At 30.4% G+C, this 24,737-nt stretch overlaps 1 protein-coding gene across 1 annotated transcript; it reads right to left on the bottom strand.

The window, feature by feature from the left end:
• Positions 1-11,109: 11,109 nt before the first annotated feature.
• On the bottom strand, positions 11,110-24,184 carry LOC105852058 (uncharacterized). Its single transcript, XM_012715518.1, has 3 exons — positions 23,857-24,184; positions 11,715-11,724; positions 11,110-11,299 (listed from the first exon to the last, which is right to left on the bottom strand). Exons 1-3 carry the CDS (start codon positions 24,182-24,184, stop codon positions 11,110-11,112), a joined length of 528 nt encoding a protein of 175 aa, XP_012570972.1.
• Between the last annotated feature and the right edge of the window lie 553 nt (positions 24,185-24,737).

Below are 24,737 nucleotides of genomic sequence, written 5' to 3'. Positions count from 1 at the left end.
GAGTACTTGCAAAGTAAATTGTTGCAGTTTCTTATCCTTAACAACAATCTTAACATGGGTCGCTCTTGCATACAAATAAAATATATAAAATTTAAAATATAAAAGAAATAATATTAAATAAATATAAAATATATGAATCTACGTTACGTTTTCATACCATAATCCGTGAGTGGTGTGATGCTCATATTGCGGACCGATGCAACATATAGTCTTCCACGATATCGTACAACCTCGCCATGTTATACAAGTTCTTCCTTGTATATGTGACACCCTAAACCCTAAAATAACATTTATAATAATATATACTAAATTATTTGAAGAAAAGTTGCAGCCGATAAAGAAAATATGTTAAAGAGAATAAAAACTTTAATATCTAATTTAGGATATCACGTTTCTCTAAATACAAATGTAACAATTCAACTTTGTTCCTCAATTAAAACAGTGGAATTTTAATGAACTTGATTTAACTAGAATTTCTTGATTTAATTTCCAAGACTTACTCGTAGTAAGTTTTCATATAAAGTCATTTGTAATAGCATAAATAAAATACACATTACAACTCTTAATTCCCAATATCACTATCAGAGCGGGGTTTCTCCCAAACTTGAACTTCGAAACTCACTAACCTGTAATAACTGTGATTTTGCAAACGCATGACCAAACCAGTCAAACACAAACAACGAAGGAGGTGAGTTTTAAAATCATGTTGATAGTATATTATAAATAAGAGAAACACGCAATTAATCATCAATAAATCGTATTATTACACAAACATTCTTCAAAGAAAAACATCACATTATATAGTCAAAATCAAGGAAAATCAATACACTTCACTGTAACATCAAATCATCGTAGAAATTATTATCACACATAATACATATTAATCACAACAAAACAATCACAAGAAAATGCAATGATATGCATGAGCTTAGACTCTACTTCACAATGTGGTACCATTCTAACTCTGAAGTACTTGGTTATGAGGCTTGATACTATGCCACCATCCCAATGGACGGACAATTCAAAGTGGCCATGTCCTCATAAATCCCCTCAACCCAACCCAACCCAAGACACATATACGTCACAGTTGAAGTAAACGTGTGTTGCGTGGTAGCTCCCGACATTTGGAGTTCTACCTCCAAGTCACCTAGGAATTCCCTACCCGAATACCTCCAAGGTCTAACAATCTTGCCTTAAGGCTCGACAGCAGACCGTCACGATCAGGCTCATTCAGTGGTACTTCCCCGGAATCACTAGGCTTGTCAGACCCTACCTATATGATGATAAAATAATCTTCACTTCGCAAATTCTCAATATTTATTTTCTCCCCCATTAGCTTAGACTACTCCATTAAGAGCATCGTCTTTAGGAATCATCACTATCTCATCAAGTATGGGGTACTTCAATATTTTCATCACAATTTTATAATATCATTAATCATAAATAATCATGATCATCGTATAAACTCATCACAATTTTATAACATCACTATCATCAATCAAAAATCATCATTATCATCACGTAAACATATATCAAACCATGCATCCATATTTTATTATCACATCACATAAATTCGTCTAATCAAACATGTAACATAATTTCATTCAACATCCAACATCACAATAATAACAAATATCAACTACCACACAAGTATCGAAAATTAAATCAATCAACACCTTATAAAAATTTATATTTCACATTTTAATCTCACAATTCTCATATTTCATATTAATCAATTTATCTCTCAAAGGGTTACTGCCGTACATAGCGAGTCCCGGATGAATCGTTGGGAAATACAGTTTTCCCGTTCATCTCACAATATACTATACTCATGAATTTAAACGTTCTCTCACCCCTTACCTTATTTCGACGCTTTCACATGTGAATATGATTTCACAAGCAAACAATCTTTGTTCTTTGACTATTTGTCCTTTAATCGATCTAACTCGACAGTTTATGAGTAAATTTCAAAATTAATTATGATAAGATACTCTAGAAACTAAATTCGAAATTCGGTCAGGAAAATCACCATGAATCAGAAAATCAATTCGTGGATAATATAGCCACTTTTCACACGGTCATTTTGGCGTTGGTTTCACTAAAATCGGACTTACGGTGAAGGAGAACGGTGCAAAATAACGAATTCGAAGAAGTCAAATCATCCGCTTTTAATGTCTTAGCATGCCCAAAATCCCCGAGTCGAACATCTTGATCCTTTGTAAGAAATATGATAGAACACTCTAGGTCACTGTGTAAAACAAAATTTGAATGCAAGTATTCTACTGCCAAAAGTAATTGAGTAACCCATTTGCAGAGTTTCTCCTCAGGAAAATAAACCTCATTTGATTTTTTTCATCAATGCTGCCACGTCTCCACCTTCATAGTATCCAGTAACAATGCAGACATAACAACCCTTCTCAACCCAAGCCTCCTTGAATTCTACAATGTAAGGGTGTTTAATCCGAGCAATAAGAGCCATCTCTTGATGAGCAAATCTTCTGCACCGCTCAGTTTGCCTTGCAAGCCTAATTTTCTTCAACACGTATTTCTTCTTCTCCGATTTATGGTTAACGAGAATCGCAGCACCGAACGCACCGCGACCGATCTGCTCCATGATCTCGTATTGATCCATCATAGACACCATTGCAAATGCAAGTTCGATTCACCAAACCGCAGAAAATCAAAATAGCAATTTCACTTTAATTTCAATTTTAACGGTTTGCATTTGCGTTTTCTGTTATATTTGATTTTAATTATTTTTTTAACATATTAGTTATTATTAACCTAAATCTTTGAACTCATTTTGTTAGATTTTATTTTATTTACAGCACCAACTAATTACACACTTATTTTGATTTATTTATTTGCCACTAAAATAATATCTTTTAAAATACCAAATTAAAATATTATTATACTATGAAAATAGATAAAATGACAATAAAAGAATATAACATCAAATCTTTTATATAAGTCACTAAATCAATTAAATACTTATAAAATAGACATAACTTCACAAGTACGCATATATATAAAGAAAATTAAGTGCAATATTATTAATATTTCAAAACTAATGTTTTATAAAAAAAAAATATTAATTAAAGAAGTTAAATTTTTATAAAGATATCAATAATAACAAAAACACTCGTATTCAAAATTATTACTATACTTATTAATATATGCATTTTAAGGCATTTTGACATCAAAAATATATTTTAACACTTTTTTAGTAAAAATAGATACTCTAAATTTTCAAAATAGTTAAATATAATCGTATTAATTAAAGTAAGAAATAGTTAGGAGTAATTAAAATGTAAATTATTTTTAGAAATATAATTAAAATACAATATTTGTTATTTACATTACTCATTTAGTTCAATATGTACAAAATTAACATATCATAGAAACTACGTATAAAGAAAATTTATCAATATATATTTTAAAATAACTTTAACACCAAATTAATAATTTAAAATTCTATTTCATTAATAAAATAATTTATTATAAAATTTGGAGTGTCACAGTAAACAAAGTGATCATCATCCTGTACAGGCTCCTTCTGCATCAACACATCTGCCTCTTGCACAAAATCCTTCTCCTCATGTATAACATCATCTTGTGGTTGCTGTCACTTCCTTCTCAATAATTTTGTACTTTGAAATAAATAAAAATAAAATAAAAAATAATAATTATGGAAACTTGAGGATTTCAAGTTTCTCATAATAAGGTCTATATTGAGAAACGAGAAACATGAAGAAAAAAAAATGTTTTCTGAAATTCACCTTTTGTAACAATTTTTTTTCAAGTTTTTGTTGTTGTTGATAATTTAGAAAATATGGACACTCACTATTGTTGCAATAAACTAAGCATGAAAAGTTTTGGAAAATAGTGGTTTTTACTATTTATACAAGGGCTAATGTAGAGTTTCACTATATTTGTGGGGGTAGAGGTATAAAATGAGGGGCTTGGAGTAAATTTTCTGAAGATGCTTTATGTTGTCAACCCAAAAGAAAATGATTGTTTTGTTCATTTGATCATGGACAGAGCTAAAGAGGGCAACAACAACAAAAGGCACAACAAAGTGAGAGTTGGATGTAACTCAAGGATTTTGATCTAGTTGTAAAAAGACGGGTCTTGGATTATGGATAGAGCTAAATAGGACAACAACTACCAAAAAAAAGCCACAACAAAGTGAGAGTTGTATGTAAGTCAAGGATTTGATCTAGTTGTAAAAAGAAATATCTTAGATTAAGATGTTGATTTTTGAGGGTTTATCCTACTACGAACTGGGACACTATCTCGTTGCTCTAAGTTTATAATATATAAAAGATGGAAAGTTGGAGCAAGAAATAAGTTGTGCAATACACTTGAATACTAAAAATAATTTAACTCTAATACTTAATCTTGATTTTCAATAACTTATGGGTCTTAATCTTGATTTCCAATAATTTAAGGGTCCGTTTGATACGCATGATAGAATAGAGATATGATACGATATAAAATTTGATAACGATAAGGTAGGATAGCGACATGATAAACATTATCATATTTTATGTTTGATACACACGTAATAATCAACATGATGACAATATTTTATTTTATCATGTACTTGATACACATTTCATTTTACATAATATAATATATATTATATTTAAATAATAAAATTAACATTGTGAATAATTACATATTAATTTTTTTAAAATTAACTTATTATATTTTAAATATTATAAATTAACAAAAAAGTAAAAAAAAGAATTAAATGAGAAATGAAATAATTTTATATTTAAAACTATCCATTGACACACTACCAAATAAACAATTTAAGTTTAAAAAAAATCATGAGCAACCAAATAATTCTATTTTATACGTTAGAATGTAAAAATGGATTATTAGAACCCTTATTTTATTTCTGCATTTTAAATATGCTCTACACTTGCAGCTAAGACTGATCTTGTGCATTGGAAACTCTGTTTTTTTTTCATTTATTATGAACTTTGCTTACTTTAAATTAGTCTTTCAAACTGTTTTATTATTAACAAAAAAATTAGATATTTTTCTTGATGAAACACCATTATTTTCACATAATTCTTTATGGATTATGTTTTGCTTTATTGAATTATTGTCTGCTCCATCTCTATAGTATATCAAAACGTTGATACTCACCCTTGAATCCATAACGTTTATGGTATCAGACTTGGAGGGAATAAGTTATTTAAAATTGATTATTGGTATTTAAAATTCGTAAGTTTAATTTGAAAAATGATAGTTTTTGGGTAGTAAGTCATGTGTTTAAGCCGACGAACTGGCGATTTAGGGCTGTGAATCCTTTGAAAGTTTTTTCAAATTAAAAAGAAAAATTTCAGATATGAATAACTTATTTTGTAGAACTTCTTCTTTTTCCACTTCTTCTACCCAAAACTTCTCAGGACAAAAGGAACCTATCAATTGTGAAGAAATAACTATTGAAGATTTTCAAAAATCAATTAACAATTGGCAAATCCCAAAAATAAAAAGGACCAGATTTATGAATGTAGTCTTTTAAAAAACCTTCTCAAAACCGACTATGTAATCAAAACAGAAGAAAAAGATGTTCCTTTATCAAATCCCTTTGAAACAATAGATCTTCTTTCTCATAAAACACTTCAAAAACACAACAACAAGAACTATAATTTTATACATATAGGTCTAGTCCAAGTTGGAATCAAACCTCTAACTAGGGAAGGATTAAACACTTCAATCCTATGTGTCTTACGAGATACAAGGTTCTTAGACTTTCAAGATTCAATAATAAGTACGCTTGAATCTAGTTTATGTCAAGGACCAATTTGGTTTGAATGTTATCCAAATTTTTCTTTATCCTTAAAAGACCCAAACATTTTAAAATCTCTCATGTTACAAATCAAAACTCATAATTACAAAATGATAACAAGATCTATTCTTGTAGCAATTATTTACAGAGTTCATTACAATGCCATGTTTTCTGCATTTACGGCAACAAAAAATATTGAAAATAAAAAATGTGAAACTCTATTTTTACAAACTAATTTAACAAAAGAAAACAATGTTATTCCAAAAACCATCCTTTGGAAAGATATAGATCTTCCTGAAGAATGGATTCTGGAAGGAGCTGTTAAACCACAGTCTCTTGAACAGTCAAAATCAAACAACAACTTAAAGGAAGTCATCCAATACAATGACGGAAGGGTAAAACTAAGTTTTTCAAGAACTTCAAGTGTCAGGTATTCTGACGTTGGTTCCTCCAAACTCCCTTCAGTAATACAATTACCTAATAAAATAGAAAACTTTTCAAAACCACGTTTTTTGTGTTCTAGCATATCAAGTGTTTCTTTTCAAAACGTAGATTACTCTACAAATGTACCTCATCAAATCTATACAGCACCTCAGAATAATAATGATGAACAACAAAACATTTCTCCACCAAATGTTATTAACGAATTAAATGTCATAGAAAAAGAATTTAAAGTTGATAAAACAATTCTCCATAATGATTTTTATGCCTCCAAAAATACAGAAAAAGAACATGGTTCTTCAAAAAATTTCTAAAACAAAGAAAAGAAATTCAGATTGAATTTTATGAGTTCATTTTACAAAATAAAATCCATATTTTATTTTTCGATTGGTTTGAAATTTATGCAACACAAAACCAAATTTCTTACCCATTCAAACAAAACTAAAATTCAGTAAATACCAACTGGTATGAAAATACACGCTGAACATCCATCATTAAGACATATCATAATAACACACTTTCAAAATCCCAAGTGATAGTTCATAAAAATATATTAAACATATCCTTCAACAAAATAACTTTACGAATGTCCATCTTAGCACAATTGCAAAACAATTAACTAAGATAGAAGAACATCAACAAATTATCGTTGCTTCCCCAATTGAGACAACATAGTCAAAACTAAAAAATCCAGTTTTTAAACCATTTCAAATCTCAAAAACAAGCCAAAAACTATTTAGACAAGGAAAATCAGAATTTACTCAAGCCTTATACGACCAACTTAGTAGGATAGAACATTCTTCTACCTCTACACCACTAGTAGTTAAGATACCTTAGAAAAAACATTTACGACTTTAGACCGAGTTTCTGAAGATCGTAGTAATATTGTGTTTGATTTTATTTATTTTTATATACTTATTTTTGGAATTTTGATATATATATATATCTGTGTGTGTGTGTGCGCGCGCGCGCGCGTGTGCGTGTGTGTATTATGATAGTATTATTATAACGTGAGTATTTTGAAAAATAAGTATAATTATAGTAACTAATTTGAATATGAGAGTTTAGGTTGTTAATAATATGTATTTTTTTAAAACGTTAATTATATTAATTACTCTAATTCATCATATATTAGTTATGAAATATTAGTAATATTTTTAAAATTAATTGATGTATGGAAGAGTATTAAAAATGAGATTAAGTAATAATTAATTTTGTTTACATAAAATAAATAAGGCGAACAATGGGTTCGACCCATGTATGTTAACTCTAATTATGTTGAAAAAATAAAAATAAAAGAATAAGAAAGGGAGCTTCAGCAACCGCATAAGCAAGAGAAAACACACTAACATATCTATTGTTTGACACCGGTGATCGATAATTGTTCCATAAAACTTTCTCCATTTTTGCTCAAAATTGAGTATGTTGTTTCTTTCATTTAACTAGTCAATTAAACACAATTTTTTCCCAGATTTTTAACTACCCTGATTTCTCTCTAAAATATCTTACTTCTCCGTTTGTAGAATTCGTTATTTTGCACTGGTCTTCTTCCCCGTAAGTCCGATTTGAGTGAAACCAACGTCAAAACGACCGTATGAAAAGTGGTTCTTTCTTTATGATTTATGGTAATTATCCTTGACCGAATTTCGAATTGAGTTTGTAAAGTATCTCCTCAAAATTTATTTTGACGTTTACCCATAAACTGTCGAGTTAAATCGATTGAAGGACAAAGAGTCAAAAAACAAAGAATGTTTGCTTGTGGAATTGTATTTGTGTGTAAAAGTTTCAAAATAAGGTAAGTGGTGAGAGAGCGTTTGAATTCACTAGTATAATATATTGTGAGTTGAACTGGAAAACCGTATTTCTCAATGATTCATCCGGAGCTTGCTACGTACGACAGTAGTCCTTTGAGGGATAAACTAAATAATGTACAAATATGGAACTAGTGAGATTAAAATATATAATAGAAATATTTGTTAGGTGTTGATTGATTTAATTTCTTTAAATGTGTGATATTGATATTATTGTGATATTGGGTGTCGAATTAAATTTATATATATATGTGTGATTAGATGAGTTTTTGTGACGTGATAACAAAAGATGGATGTGTTGTGATAATTTTATGTGATGATGATGATGTATGATTAATAATTGTGATATTTTAAATTTTTGTCAAGTTTATGTGATGATGTTTGATTGATGATAGTGATGCTATAAATCTACGACGAGTTTATGTGATGATGATGATGATGATGTATAATTAATGATAGTGATGTTATAAACTATGATGAAAATATTGTATTAACCCCATAGTTGATAAAACAATGGTTATTTCAATTTGTGTTTGAGATGACGGTTTTAATGGAGTATCATATACCAACGAGTGGAGAAAATAAATATTGAGAATTTGTGAAGTGGAGATTATTTTGTCATCATATTGATCTTGGCGGTCTGTTGTCGAGTCTTAAGGCAATATTGTTAGACCTTAGAGGTATTCGGGTGGATAATTCCTAGGTGACTTGGAGGTAGCACCCCATTTGTTGGGAGCTACGATGCAGCACACGTTTACCTCGATTGTCGCGTATATGTGTCTTGGGTTGAGTTGAGGAGATCTATAAGGACATGGCCATTTGAATTGTTCGTCCACCGGGATGGTGGCATAGTATCAAACCTCCTAACCAAGTACTTCAGAGTTAGAATGGTACCACATTGTGAAGTAGAGTCTAAGCTCATGCATATCATTGCATTTCCTTGTGATTGTTTTGTTTTGATTGATATATTTCAAAAGTAATAATAATTAATCTTAGATGATTTGATGCATATTATAATCAGATGACAATTTTACTTGGGTAACTTTGAAGTTATAATATGATACAATTTACTTAAATATTTTGATATATCGTAAATTGATTATGATATGGTCTATGATGATTGTTTACGTATTCTTCTTACATATATAATACTATTAACATGATTTCAAAACTCACCTCCTTCGTTGCTTGTGTTTGACTGACTTGGCCCTGCGTTTGCAAAATTCCAGTTATTACAGATTAACGAGTCTTGAAGTTCAAGTTTTGGAGAAACCTGCTTTGATATATGATACCGGGAATGAGAGTCATAAGTTGTATTTTATTTATTTAATAAGAAACAACTCTTTTATGAAAACCCTATTGTTTTATAAGAGGAAAAGTTTAAATTGCTTCTTTTGAATTTTGAGAAATGTGATATCCTAAATTTGTTATAAAAGTTTTATTTAAAAAAAAAATAGATTTTCTTTATCTGTTGTGAATTAAAATAATAAAACTTCTTGTATAAATTAATATATATTATTTTGGAGTTTAGGTGTTCACAATTAGGCTAATAAAGCACTCTTTAGGTCTAACAACATGGTCTAACTCATCATCGGTCATTCAACAACAAAATTTTAACACATAATTTAGTACTTAATAATAATTTTAGTACACAACAACTTGTGTATAAAAATAATGAAAACAATTTTTTTTATTGAAGCTGAGTGGTGGAAGAATTATGGAGCACAAACTCCACCGTTGCAAGTATTGGCCATTAAAGTGTTGAGTTTGACATGCAGTTCTTCAAAATGTGAGTGTAATTGGAGTATTTTTTAGCATGTAATTTAATACAATTGATATTGAGAATGAATAGATGGTGGTATTTATTGCCTAGGTATCTGGTCCAATTCCCACGAAAGACAAAAACTTGTTATTTCTACTTAGTGGAGAGAGCGAGAATATCATGATTAACAAGGCCAGTAACAGTAAGAGTTGTGCTATTACATTACATATGAAAGATCAATAATTCAAGCTCTAAATCTTGTGTTTTAAGTTTGAATCTTCAAATTTGGGTTCTTTAGATGTAATAATTTTTCTAATTGGCCTCCAAATATGTCTGACCCCTCTTTTCATATAGTAAAAATTTGCTTAAATGTTGCAAGGTTCATAAAGTCGTGTTTGGTAAAACGTCCACTTCATCAATCGACGATGCACGAATCTCCAAATTAAATATGAAAATTTGAGTTCTCGTTTGGCTAGATGATTCCATCGCAATGCGGGGATTGACAGTGATGAACACAAGTGAGAGAGTTGATTAGCTTGCCTGGCGAGCTGACGCCTTCGCTAGATAAGTTCACTCATGACACTACTTTGATCGGTAGTTTATATCTATATGTGTGTTTGGTCCCCAATTTTTTATTTATTTTTACAATCTAGTTTTTACTCATTATTATATTATTATTATTAACTTTAAAAGCATTTTTAGTTCCTCTATTTGTTTTAATCTCTCTCTTTCTAATATTAGTTTTTTTGGTCCTCCTATTATTAAATAGTAACACTTATAACTAACTAACTAACTTCCTCAATAATATTTTAACCATTCTAACTGACTTACAATCATTAGTTAATCATTTATGAGTTACTACATTTAACACTCTTCCTAATTCAAAATGATTAAGATAATGTTAATTCAAACTTGTTCCTTATCTTTTAGAACTTCACCTTCTTCAAGCTTTTGGTTAGAATGTTCGACTTTCGATCGTTGGTATTGTAATGTTCCAACTTTATCTTGCCTCTGATCACCTGATCTCTTAAGACATGGATCCTTCTTTTTATGTACTTGCTTCTTCCATGAACACTTGGATGTTTTGCAAGATCTATTGTTGATTTATTGTTTATTTTCATCCTCACTGATGCATTACTTCTCAACCCTAGTTCCATCATCAATTCTACCAGCCACACGGCTTGTCAAATACCCATTGATGCAGCCATATATTCAGCTTCACAAGTGGACAATACTACTACACTTAGTTTCCTTCAACACCATGAGATTGGTGACTAATTCAGCATGAATTAATAGCCTGTGGTGCTCTTCCTTTCATCTTTATCTCCACACCAGTCAACATCAATGAAGTCAGCCAGTTCAGCTTCATTTCCATTCGAATTTTTGGGATATAACAGTCCAAGTTCATTGGTTTCTTTAATGTGTCTCAAAACCCTTTTTGCTGCCATGTAGTGAAGTGTTCTAGACTTCTTCATATACCTATTGACCAGTCCAGCACTATATGCAATGTGACACCCTAAACCCCAAAAATAACATATATATATATATATATATATATATATATATATCATATTTCTATAAATTTTGAAGAAGATAAATAAAAATTTGTTTTCAAAAAAATAAAAACTTTTATTTTTAACTTAGGATATCAAGTTTCTCAAAAATCAAAAGGAACACTTTAAACTTATTTTTTCTATTAAAGTAGTGTAATCTCAATAAGCTTGATTTAAGTATAATTACTTGATTTAATTCTAAAAACTTACTAGTACTTCTAAGATTTTCATACAAAAATTCATTTCAATTTAAATAAGTAAAATACAAATTAAAACCCTTATTCCCGGTATCACCTATCAAAGCGTGGTTCCTCCCAAACTTGAACTTCAAGATTTATTACCCTGTAACAACTGCAATTTCACAAACGCAGGGCCAAACCAGTCAAACACAAACAACAAAGGAGGTGAGTATCGAAATCATGATGATAGTACAATGCAAGTATGAAGAACATGCAAACAATCATAATAGAACCGTATCATTACACAAACATTCCTCAAGAAAATATCACATTAAAAAGTCAAAATCAATCTAGGAAAATCAATAAATTTCACTATAACATCAAATCGTCTAAGAGAAATTATCAGCATACATGATACATATTAATCACAACAAAACAACCACCATAAAATGTAATGCTATGCATGAGCTTAGACTCTACTTCACAATGTGGTACCATTCTAACTCTGAAGTACTTGGTTAGGAGGTTTGATACTATGCCACCATCCCGGTGGACGAACTATTCAAATTAGCCATGTCCTCATAGATCCCCTCAACTAAACCCGAGACACATATACGTGATAGTCGAGGTAAACGTGTGTGGCATGGTAGCTCTCGACATTTGGAGTGTGACCTTCAAGTCACCTAGGAATTCCCCACTTGAATACCTCCAAGGTCTAACAATCTTGCCTTAAGGCTCAACAGCAGACCGCCATGATCAGGCTCATTCAATTGTACTTCCCCATAATCAATAGGCTTGTCAGACCCTACCTATATGATGACAAATATCAACTACCACACAAGTATCAAAAATTAAATGAACCAACACCTTATAAACATTTCTATTTCATAGTTTAATCTCACAATTCTAATATTTCATATTAATCAATTTATCTCTCAAATGACTACTTCCGTACGTAACGAGCCCCGAATGAATCGTTGGAAAATACAATTTTCCCGTTCATCTCACGATATATTATATTCATGAATTCAAACGCTATCTCACCCCGTACCTTATTTTGACGCCTTCACACATGAGTACGATTCCACGAGCAAACAATCTTTGTTCTTTGACTTTTTGTCCTTCAATCGATCTAACTCGATAGTTTATGGGTAAACGTGAAAAATAAATTATGAGAAAATACTCTAAAATCTAAATTTCGAAATTTGGTCAATGAAAATTACCATAAATCAGAAAACCAATAAGTGGATAATATAGCCACTTTTCACATGATCAGTGCAAAATAACGAATTCTGTAAACGGAGAAATCGAGTATTTTAGGGAGAAATTCAGGTTGTTAAAAATATGGAAAATTGTGTTGAATTGAATAGTTAAATAACTTAAACAACATACTGAAATTTGGATGAAAACGGAGAAACTTTTCTGGGACAGTTGCGATAAACGGTATCAATTTTCTTCTTTATCTCTCAATGTGAGGATGCCCTATTTTGTGTCCAGGGTACTCTCTCTTTTTCATGCCCTACATTCATGTTATTTTCAATTAAATTTTTTTTATTTTTTTTATAATTAGTTAGATTTTACTCTTAAATATGCGTCTAATCCATAAAACAAATTTTACTTCTGTCTTCTATTTATTTTTATTTTTTTTAATAAAACAAACAATTATCAAAACCATTTTTTTCCAAATACTCAAATTTAAATATTACCATCATTAGAGAATAGTTGAAATTATAAAATAAATAAATATAACATAAACACTTTATATTAATTAGTAAATCTTAATAAATATATATATATAAAATTACAATGTCGTAACAAGTATATAAAAATAAAGGAAATCAAACACAATATCAATTCTATCTCAAGATAATTTATTATAAAAGAAATAACTAAAAATAGAAAATAGTTATAAATAATTGAAATATAACTACGTGCATATTTAACATTAGTCAAACGCACAGAAAAATATTACATTACTTGGGTACACATATATACACGTAAAATTACATAAAATCTTTTTCTCTAAAATATTACACTAAAATACTATTATTTTTAAAAAAATATATCAAATAATAAAATAAAATATTTATTATTTATATCGCGCATTTAATCTAATATTTATAAAACTAGCATATCATAAAAAGCACCTATGTAACAAAAATTCATTCCAAAATCTATCAACATATATTATAAAATAATTTTAACATCAAATTAATTATTTAAAATTCTATTTAATTAATAAAATAGTTTATTATAAAATTTGGGGTGTTACATGCAATGTCTGGCCTTGTGTTGCACAAGTACCTCAAGGATCCTACCATTTGCTTGAATGTTGAAGGATGAACTAGCTCCTTATTTCCTTCTTTTGACAATATCAGCCCTACTTTTGATGGTGTACTTGAGCCATTACAATCTTGCATATTAAATCTCTTCAATACATCATTTGCATATTTATTTTGATGCATAAAAACTCCATTCTTTTTTATCAATAATTCAATACCAAGGAAGTATGATAATGTTCCCAAATCTATCATTTCAATCTCCTTCTCCATTATGTCCTTGAACTATTGTATTTCAATTTCATTACTACCAGTTACTAGTAAATCATCAACACAGAGACATATTAATAGTGTAGATGATGATGTTGCCTTCTTAACATAGACTCCATGCTCATTTACACATTTCTCAAAATGTTGTTCTATGAGGAACCTGTCAATCCTCTTGTTCCTGGCCCTAGGGCTTGCTTCAGGCCATATAGTGTTTTCCTTAGCTTGTACACTCTTTATTCTTTTCCTTTTATCTGGCCTTTCTCTTGTTTCACTCTCGCTTCACTTGTATTTCCGAAGAATTGCAAGAACCTCACACTTGCACTCGTGTTTCCCTTGAATTAGAACTCAAGCTCTTGATGCCAATTGTTGGAACAGACTTTTGAATTAATAGGAACTGGAATTGCTAAGAATTAATAGAATTGAATCAATGTTATTATAGTTACTTGTTGCACAAGCAATGTGTTCAACTTTGCTATGTATCAAAGACTTTTGAATAGTAACACTTATAACTAACAAATTTCCTCAACAACATTTAAACCATCCTAACTGACTTACAATGATTAGTTAATCATTTATGAGTTACTACTTTTAACATATGCGTCTTAGATTATTTTTCAATTTATAATACAATGACAACAATTATTATCTCTTTTCCAATGTTACCCTTATTTATTTAAGTAGTTTCAAGCTAGGTGGTTACTAACAATGAAAGTAATTATTTATTGACTGGTAAACTGCTAACATCCAAGAGACCATACATGTTTTGGACTCCATGTGTTGCAAATTGTTTAGACTTGACGTTAGAAGTTATTGAAAAGATTTCTAAGGTTAAAATAGTTATTCAAAGAGGGATTAGTCTTGAAGGCTTCATTTATAACCACACATTGGCATTGAACACAATGGGCAAAGAACACTGACATCCTCATTTATGGATTTGAGTTCAAGTTGAACTAAATCAATAAATCATACCTTTATTGATTTGAGATATAGTTTCACGTAATTTTAAAACCTGCCGCCTAATACTCAAACCAAGCCATTATATTTAATCAACACTATGTCAATATTGGTATGTTAAACAATATGTTAGTGTTTACATGTATTCTAGTAACTATATATATATATATATATTGTTTTTGTCCTTGTAGTTAAAAAAGTTGTATTAATATTGTATAAGAGTTTGAATTTTATTTGTATGCACCAACTACATAAATATAATTTACACTGTCAATTAATCTTAATCGTCGTATTAATAAAATCATATGACTTTTATCATAATTGCTTTTACAGTCACACTTATAGATGTTTGCATTGTGTTCACAATGTAAAGCTTTTTACATTGACAAAATATAACAATTAAATTAACTCTAAAAGTTTTAGTGTTTGTAAAAAATAGGTATTTAAAAATTAATTTTTAATTATTAAAAATATCAACCAAAATTTGGTCTATTGTCTCTATCTAATAAACATCAAGATTCTTATATATAATACAATATTATATCTTTTTTTATTTTTCTATTAAAATTTTAAAAATTGATCCAATCTAATATTTCAGTTGAAACTCCACCATTGATCAGAACGATATAAAAGATAAGAAAATCAATCATATTATGTTTCGATTTTTGTTTTCTTCCTCTTTGTAGTAGTAATGACTACTTTTTGTGATTAGGGTTTTTTAGCGGGAAAGAAAGAAACCCGAAAACGGTTATTAACAAGAGTTGAGAAAGAAAATGCATTGAATAATAAGTAAATTTGAAAGAAATAATGAAATGAGCAGCAACACAATAACATGTTTTACTAGAACAAGAACACAACGAACCCAAAATCAAGATAAGGAGAATAAAATCACATTATATGGAAATGGAAATATGATTAAGGGTTAACTCTTTTTTTAGTCTATATAAATTTTACTATTTTAATTTTAGTTTTGTAAAATAAAAATATAACTTTTTGTCTCTATAAAATTATTCAACAAATATTTTTAGTCCTTGTTAAAATGAATCATATTGAATTGTCTTTAAACTTTAAAAAAATCAAAAAAATTTCACAACCATGTTTAAAATTTTATAAAAAAGAAATCTTTTACAAAAATTTGAAACTTTGTTAGGATCAGATGAATTAAATATGAATTTATAAATATAAAACTTTCAAGATAAAAGCAACAACAATATAAACTTAAAAATGAATTATTATTATTATTATTATTATTATTATTATTATTATTGTTATTATTATTATTATTATTGTTATTATTATTATTATTATTATTATTATTATTATTATTGTTGTTGTTATTATTATTATTGTACTGCATTTGTAATGTCATGCATGCAACATATCATTCACCAGAGGGGAAACAACATAGGCAAAATGAAATGATAAAATTAGAAGCAAGGTAGAAGAAGAAAAATTAGAGGCAAAGTAGAAGAGTATTATCATAAGCAAAATAGAAACATTTCACCAGAGGCAAAACAAAAGTAATTTACTAGAGGCAACATACTGAAATCATAAAACAACTATCAAAGGTAAAAACAAAAAGAGAAATCAGATACAGAAATACTCATAGTTGAGAAATTGCATCAGAGGTAACATGCTCATAACGTAAGTTAATCACCAAAAAAATTCCCAAAATCATGAGTTAGGAATAAGAGGAAGCAAATAGAGAAGGCACTGGGGGCATACATATCAGTTTCCATTGTAAGTTACACATCTAAACAATCTTTAATCGTATTTTTTTCTAGATTCCTAACTAACTTATCAACATAATCATCACACAATTAAAATAACAACATGTGTGATAATTAAACACAGTTTTGGATGCATATTTCACAATATATACAGGCTTAAAGTTCCAATGCCTCTTTTTCTCTGAATTTTTCTAACCCCTTTTTATCCTGAAATAGTTTCACTGCTAAGGAAGAAAATTCAATTAACTTAACTCACATCCTGTTATGCCAAAATAATTTAATGTAAAGAACTCATTGAAATTTGAACTAAGAAGAAGGTTCTAGCCCAAATCAATTATGAGCTCCTCTTTAGTTCGGGTCCTTTGCTTCATTTCAAATTCTTCTTATTTAGGTTGTGTTTTCCTTCTTTCACTGATATGAGTTGATTCTCGAAGATGGAGAGGCATAATCTAGTATGCAAGGTTGCTGGGAAGATTTGAGGGACTTTAGTGAGCTTTTGATCTTTAAAGATTTGGAAGATAAGGAAAAATGGAGGATTTGGAAGATAAAGTAAACAGTAACAATGATGTTATCCTTCAGACTAGTTATAGTAAGGAAAAACGGAAAATAAAAGAATGATTGATTTAGGCCCAGTAAAGTTTATCGTGAAGTTTTCAAGTGCTTCTATAGATATTATCATAAATTACCAAAGTGTAATGCATATACTTTTTGTTAGCTTCAAATGGTTATATGACTTCTTTTTGTTATTAAATGATGACTTGTTGAAATATAACTATAATGCAGGACCAAACACTCAATAACTCAGATCATGTTGCACCAAGGCACATATTAATTATTCTCGTTGAAAGATCGGGACAAGGACACAAAGACAATGTCACTCAGATCACCCAAATATATAAGCAAAACAGTTAATTGAAGATACAAATATGTGTGTTGGAATAGAAGACGTGAAGTCTATGATGTTATGAGAGATATTTTTTTGGGCCTATCAAGATTCGAATAATAGTTTGTAGACATCTTCTAGAGTAATCTTAATTTCACCAAATGTCAGGTGAAATGATGAAGTATTTGGGTGCCACCTTTCCACTAAAGAAAATATCAAGTTTTTGTCGATCTGTATCAAACTATTTTGTTGTAGTGGGATTAAACTAAACAACTACATCAATCCCTATCGCTCGAAGGAGTACTTGCAAAGTAAATTCTTGCAGCTTCTTATCATGAACAACAATCTTCAACATGGGTCGATCTTGCATACAAATAAAATATATGAAATTAAAAATTTAAAATAAATAATAATTAAATAAACATATCAAAATAATAATTAAATAAATATAAAATATATGAACTTATCTTATGTCTTCATACCACAATCTGTGAGAGATATGACGCTTAAATCGTGTATGGACCGATGCAACATATGGTCTTCCATGATATCGTACAACCTCACTGTGTTATACAACCAGTTCCTTGCATATAGGATCTTCCACAACTACAAGTTCTTTGATCCGTTGTCGCACACAGGTCAAATACAATAAATAAAATGTAAATAGAGGTAATAACTCGAATAGTTTTGCAAGGACTTCTGATATAACAATAATTCTGATTTCCTGGCAAAATTTCGGAGCAATCCGAGATAGTCGCTTGAAAACCGGGTTTTTTCTTACTAGCAACGTGCCTAGGAGCTCGCATACAAGCCTATATGACATGTAGAACAACAAAACACGAAGATCAATTGTTAGGATAGTTAGTAATACTCTAACACTGGTTAATATTGTTAATAGAGAGTCCCCAACAACGGCGCCAATTTGATCCACTGTCTTACACGGGTCAAATATAATTAATAAAATATAAATAGCGGTAATAACTCAAATTGTTTCGCAAGGACTTCTGATATAGTAATAATAATAATAATAATAATAATAATAATAATAATAATAATAATAATAATAATAACCGAATTGAAAGTTGAAATTAAAAAGGGGTTTTTTAGATTTTTTATTTAACAGATGAGCAAAATGATTAATCCACTTATTCGAGTTTCAGACCTATCACATATTCTATCAATGAGTATAATTTCTAATTTGTGACTCTATTCTTATTTGACTATAGAATTGATCAAACAAGTGTAATCAATCCTATGTGAATTCGGTTTCTTTGATTAGATTAAGCATCACAATCATCAAAATATTACAATTAACGATCAAGCGTCGCAAAATTATAGTTCAATTAAATTAAAACCAAAACCAAATTCTATCAAATAAATTTAATTTATCCTATTGAAATTCAATTTAAGAAATCAGAATATCAATATAATCAAATAAACAAGAATAGAATCATGAATTCAAAATTGACAGTGTAACCTGAATGTCAAGGTGTTGATGAAACTCTGAACTCGTGGATTAATCTTATAAAATTAGCTTTCCATGAAATTAAAATAAAAACTGTTTATCTCTTGTAGCAATCTAAATCCTAATATTTCGTTATGTAGAAAAGAAACAAAACTGCAATGGTAGTAAATTTTCTTGTTTTTCAGTGATATGGTAGTTGAATTTTCTGAGTTAATGTAATGTCTACTAATAGTAAGGTGCAGTAAATAAATGAACACCATAGATTTTATCCTGGTTCCCCTTATAACCAAGGGCACGTCATGTCCTCTTGCACACACAAGAGATTTGTAACACCCCGTTTTTCAAAGCGAGGGTATATTTTTTTCCAAAAGGAATTAAAAGGAATTAAAATAAAACAAAGAATTAAATCAGGAAAATGCCTTTGGATAAATAATTGAGTTATTATAATTTACAAACAGCGGAAGAGTTTCTCCAATTATAAATCCAAAACATTTACACAACAACAAATGGTACATGGAACCCATTCAAGTAAAAAGTCAAACTGACAATATTAGTATAAGTACAGTTTTCCAAACTAAAAATACTCCAATCCAAAAAGAAGGACACCTAGTTCCTATACATCATCCTAATCTGATCATCCTACCAAAAAGCTATACACCCTGAGTATCTCCACGCGCCCCGTGAGATCCTCCTAATGTAACTGCAATCACGCGTTCCCATCTCCATTCCCGTCCGTAGGGTACGAACCGGTAGGATCGTCCTGACTCTCATATGAGGGCAAAGCCCAGATTTCCACAATAATTGTAAAGGGTCACCAACCGAAATTAACAGATAACACATAACATTTAAGTTTTAAATGCACAAAATAACCTTTCAACTAAGCATGCACCTTAAAAGGATTTTCCATATGCTAAAAGTTCATATAATGCTTGTCAATTAACAATGAACTCAAAATGAAGTTCTCAAACCATCAAGTAATACATAACTGACCAAAGCATTGATAAATCAATTGAGAAATCGATTATCTAACTCAAAATAAGGACTTTTGCTGAGCCAATCGATTGCCAAATCGATTTGGACAGTTCTGCTGAGTTTCTGCATGACCAAATCGATTTCTAAGTCGATTTTGTCAGTTCTGATGAGTCCCTGGGTTGCCAAATCGATTTCCAAATCGATTTCGGCAGTTTTGCTGAGTTCCTGCCTCTCTGCCAATCGATTTCCAAATCGATTTCTTAAAAGATTTTGAAAGATATATTTATACAATCGATTGGCAAATCGATTAGGTCAAAATGGTGAACTTCCTGCAACTCATCCAATCGATTGGGAAATCGATTTCCCTGATCGTTTTTCCAAAAATTCATGCATTTACTCAAGTCATTCCTAATCAAGTTCACAACCTAACACTTAGCAATTCCTACGCGATTACCACGGCAATTGGGATCTCGATAACCATCATACTTACACACAACAATCAACACATAACACTTAGCATTTTCAACACAATTAATACAACATCATGGGTTTTGAAATGGTATTGCAAGCAAACATGTTATCACCAAATTCCAAAACATAACACTTAGCATTTATAACACATTACTACACAACAAAAATGAACCAACAGTTCACAAATCAACAGGGTGTAGTCTCTTGCGGACAAACACAATTCCCTCAGGAACGTAAGTCGTAAACGTACTACCTATCACGGGTCCGTACCGTTTACCGAGGTGCCACCTATCCCGGGTCAGCACAACTTACCAAAACATACACGAGTAAACGAGACATTAAGAGATTCCCCATTCTTAATTCTCGTCTAACTTAAACCAGGGCGTAGTCTCTCACGGACAAACCCCTGCGCAGTCTCTCACGGACAAACGCAATTCCCGCAGGAACGTAAGTCGTAAACGTACTACCTATCACGGGTCCGTACCGTTTACCGAGGTGCCACCTATCCCGGGTCAGCACAACTTACCAAAACATACACGAGTAAACGAGACATTAAGAGATTCCCCATTCTTAATTCTCATCTAACTTAAACCAGGGCGTAGTCTCTCACGGACAAACCCCTGCGCAGTCTCTCACGGACAAACGCAATTCCCGCAGGAACGTAAGTCGTAAACGTACTACCTATCACGGGTCCGTACCGTTTACCGAGGTGCCACCTATCCCGGGTCAGCACAACTTACCAAAACATACACGAGTAAACAAGACATTAAGAGATTCCCCATTCTTAATTCTCATCTAACTTAAACCAGGGCGTAGTCTCTCACAGACAAACCCTTGCGAAAACCTTGATCTAACTCTCACCCAACCTTGGGTTACTAGTTTTGAAGAAAAGAAAGCGTCGAAAATGAAAATGGGAGAAAGGAGAGAAATTTGGCCGCGGGAGAGGAAGAAGACGATGGAATTTTCAATTTTCCTTCCTTTCTTTTTCTTTCCTTTCTTTTTCCTTTCTTCCTTTTTCCTTCCTTCCTTTTATACTATTTTCTTTTCCTTTTCCTTCCTTCTAGTTTTCCTTTCTTTTTCCTTCCAACCAAACATATATAGATATAATAAATATAACTTAACAAATATCTCAAAATCTAGATATTTGTTAAATTACCGTTTCACCCGAAACGCATTAAATTCTCCGTAAAGGATTCATCGCAGTTAAATTCAATTTATTTTATCGACGAGAAATTTTAATTGGCATCAAAATATCTTTTTGATTATAAAACTCCAAAATATTATTAACTTTGGCTTAAAAGCCTCCGAGCCAAAATCCAAAATACACCAAAAATACATAAATGGTACTTTAAAATTATGGGTCTTACAAACACTTTAAACTTTTTCCTCCTATAAAATAGTGCAATCTCCATAAACTTTGATTTAATTAGAATTTCTTAATTTAATTTCAAAAATTTACTAATAATTATAAGTATAAATCTCCAAAATATTATTAACTTTGGCTTAAAAGCCTCCGAGCCAAAATCCAAAATACACCAAAAATACATAAATGGTACTTTAAAATTATGGGTCTTACAAGATTGATCCACTAATTGTCAGAAAATGTACAACTCCCACTCTGGGATTCTTGCTACAAACTTCTAACAACACTTCTAATATAGCACACCACTATCTTAGATTAAGCTACTTTTAAAAAAGTATTACTTTCTTTTACAAGTGATACAATATGATTTGAATAAGAATAAGGATAGGTATATTGATAAACAATCCAATAACAATTCAAGTACTTGAAAACCTTTCTGAATGATATGAAAATGAAATGCAAGTACTTTGTAAAAAATCAAAATTTTGTTCAAAGTTGTTCAAGGTATTGATTCAAGGATTGTGTGTTGTTTGATCTGAAGTTATGGGGTATTTATATTGCATAAACATCTCTTTAGATTTGTGGCCATTGATCCAAGAGGTTTGATGAAAAATACAATGATTTGGAGCCATTCCAGATCTGAAAAATTGTATTGCTTCCAGTTGTATTCGAATACATGATGTGTGTATTCGAATACACCTCTTTGTAACGTTCAAAAATATTCAAAAATTACACCTTGTATTCGAATACACATGTGTGTAGTCAAATACAGATTAGTGAAAATTTGCCACTGACTTACTTTGTATTCGACTACAGAATGTTGTAGTCGAATACAGATATAAAGATTTTGGCCACTGACTTGATGTGTATTCGACTACACATAGTCGTAGATGAATACAACTTTAAGACTTTTGCTTCTGACTTGCTTTGTATTCGAATACAGGATGTTGTATTCGAATACACTTAGTATTTTGTCAAAAATATTAGTTTTAAGACTTTGTTAATGCTATTTTGACTTTTGAAAATACTTTATATGCATATGTAAATATGACTTGTTCTCATGTAATTGAAGTATTGGTTTGCATCATATACCTTTACATTATTTTAACATTTAATATTTGGATTTGAAGCTTTATTAATGAAGATATTTGAACTTCTTTTTGAGGTTGTTGCTTTGACCATAATGGTTGATCTTTGTCATCATCAAAAACTTGTAGTTTACATTCTCCCCCTTTTTGATTATGACAAAATGTTGCTGTGGAGAGATTTGTGGAAATTGAATCATTGCTCCCCCATAATGTATGCGTACTCCCCCGTTGTATGTGATTGATTAACAAATTGTTTGAGGACCTACAAGATGTTTAAGGCAACAACACTACCAAATTTTCTCCCCCTTTTGACATGATCAAAAAGAAGGAAAAATATAGAGACATATATATACAAGAATATACACACAAGTAAAGGTAAAAGTAGTACACATTCTAAATAAAAAGGAATGACATAATGAAGGATGAAGAGAAGTTCAATTAAGTACATCAAAATAGACAACATGTGTTTAATGAAAACAAAGTTCAACTTAGTACATAAAGCATACCATAAGACAAACTACAAATTAAGACATGAAACAAACTACAAGGCATAATATGAGGTAGTATTTCGACGTATTACAAATACAATCCTAGTGTCGATCAAAATCCGTTGGAATGTGAAAATGATCAAGTTTGTCAGATAAACTACTAATGTCTTGAGATAACTCGTCCTAGTTGCGAGCAATAGTAGTTTCAATGTTCTGGAAGCGAGTGTTGACAGAAGTGGTCAGATTTTTTAATTGAGTTTGGAAGAAGGTTTGGAAAGAATCAAGGCGAGCCATGAGCATTTGATTGGAGATATAATCATCATCAGAGGCTGTATCCTCGCCATCTTCATCAGCCTGGGCAGCAGCATTTGAGGGTCCAACAGTGTATTCTTGAGCAGCATCAGATGGTTGATCATAATCACCTTTATGCACAAAAGATTCAAGTTGCTCATTCCATACTATCCACATGCTAGGCAGGACGCCCATATCCAACATATTTTCTTTTGCGGGTGTATACATGACTTCATCTGAGAAGTCCACCCCAAAGTGTTCCAAAATTTGGGAAACTTCCTTTGCATATGGTAATCCAATTGCCTCTTGGGATTCAAACATGACAGATTTCACAAAGTATGCCAAATTTAGTTGACAACCTTCATACATGAAATTCATAATTTGTAATTCAAACTCCGAAATTTGGGAGTAGTTTCCAGCCTGTCGCGTCCAGTTTGTCCGCGAAAAAAAAAAAAAAGAGTCGCCACCAATTTTATTTTTATTAAAGGAAAAATTGGATAAAACCTAAAATAATATTTTTGAATCAAAAATTTGGATTCGGGAGTCGATTACGAGTAGGGAAGTATTATCGCCCTACAATGTCCGTTAAGACAGTTACCCTATAATTAATTACATACAAACTATTTATTTATTTATTTATCTTTACCCCAAAAAGAATAATAAAAAAAATTAAATTATTTACATTAATGAAAGAAAAAAAAATATTTGTTTTATTAATTTGGTTTGACAAGGGAAAGACCTTGCTCCTACGTCTCCCCAGGTGCAATAGGGAAATCAAAACTCACGTAGTTCTAGGGTAGAAAATATTGATGTGTTGACAAATTTTATTATTATTTTTATTTATATATGTATCAAAAAAATAAAAATAAAAAAATGTAATAATAGTAATAATGATAATAATAATAATAATAATAATAATAATAATAATAAT

The sequence above is a fragment of the Cicer arietinum genome, chromosome 5, assembly GCF_000331145.2.
Source record: "Cicer arietinum cultivar CDC Frontier isolate Library 1 chromosome 5, Cicar.CDCFrontier_v2.0, whole genome shotgun sequence".
Taxonomy (NCBI): Eukaryota; Viridiplantae; Streptophyta; class Magnoliopsida; order Fabales; family Fabaceae; genus Cicer; species Cicer arietinum.
The sequence above is the reverse complement of the archived record's forward strand: the minus strand, read 5'-3'. Positions and strand labels throughout refer to the sequence as shown.

Bases quoted from the DNA above. Each gene is read 5' to 3' on its own strand.
- LOC105852058 (XM_012715518.1), bottom strand. From the start codon at position 24,184: ATGAATTTCATGTATGAAGGTTGTCAACTAAATTTGGCATACTTTGTG.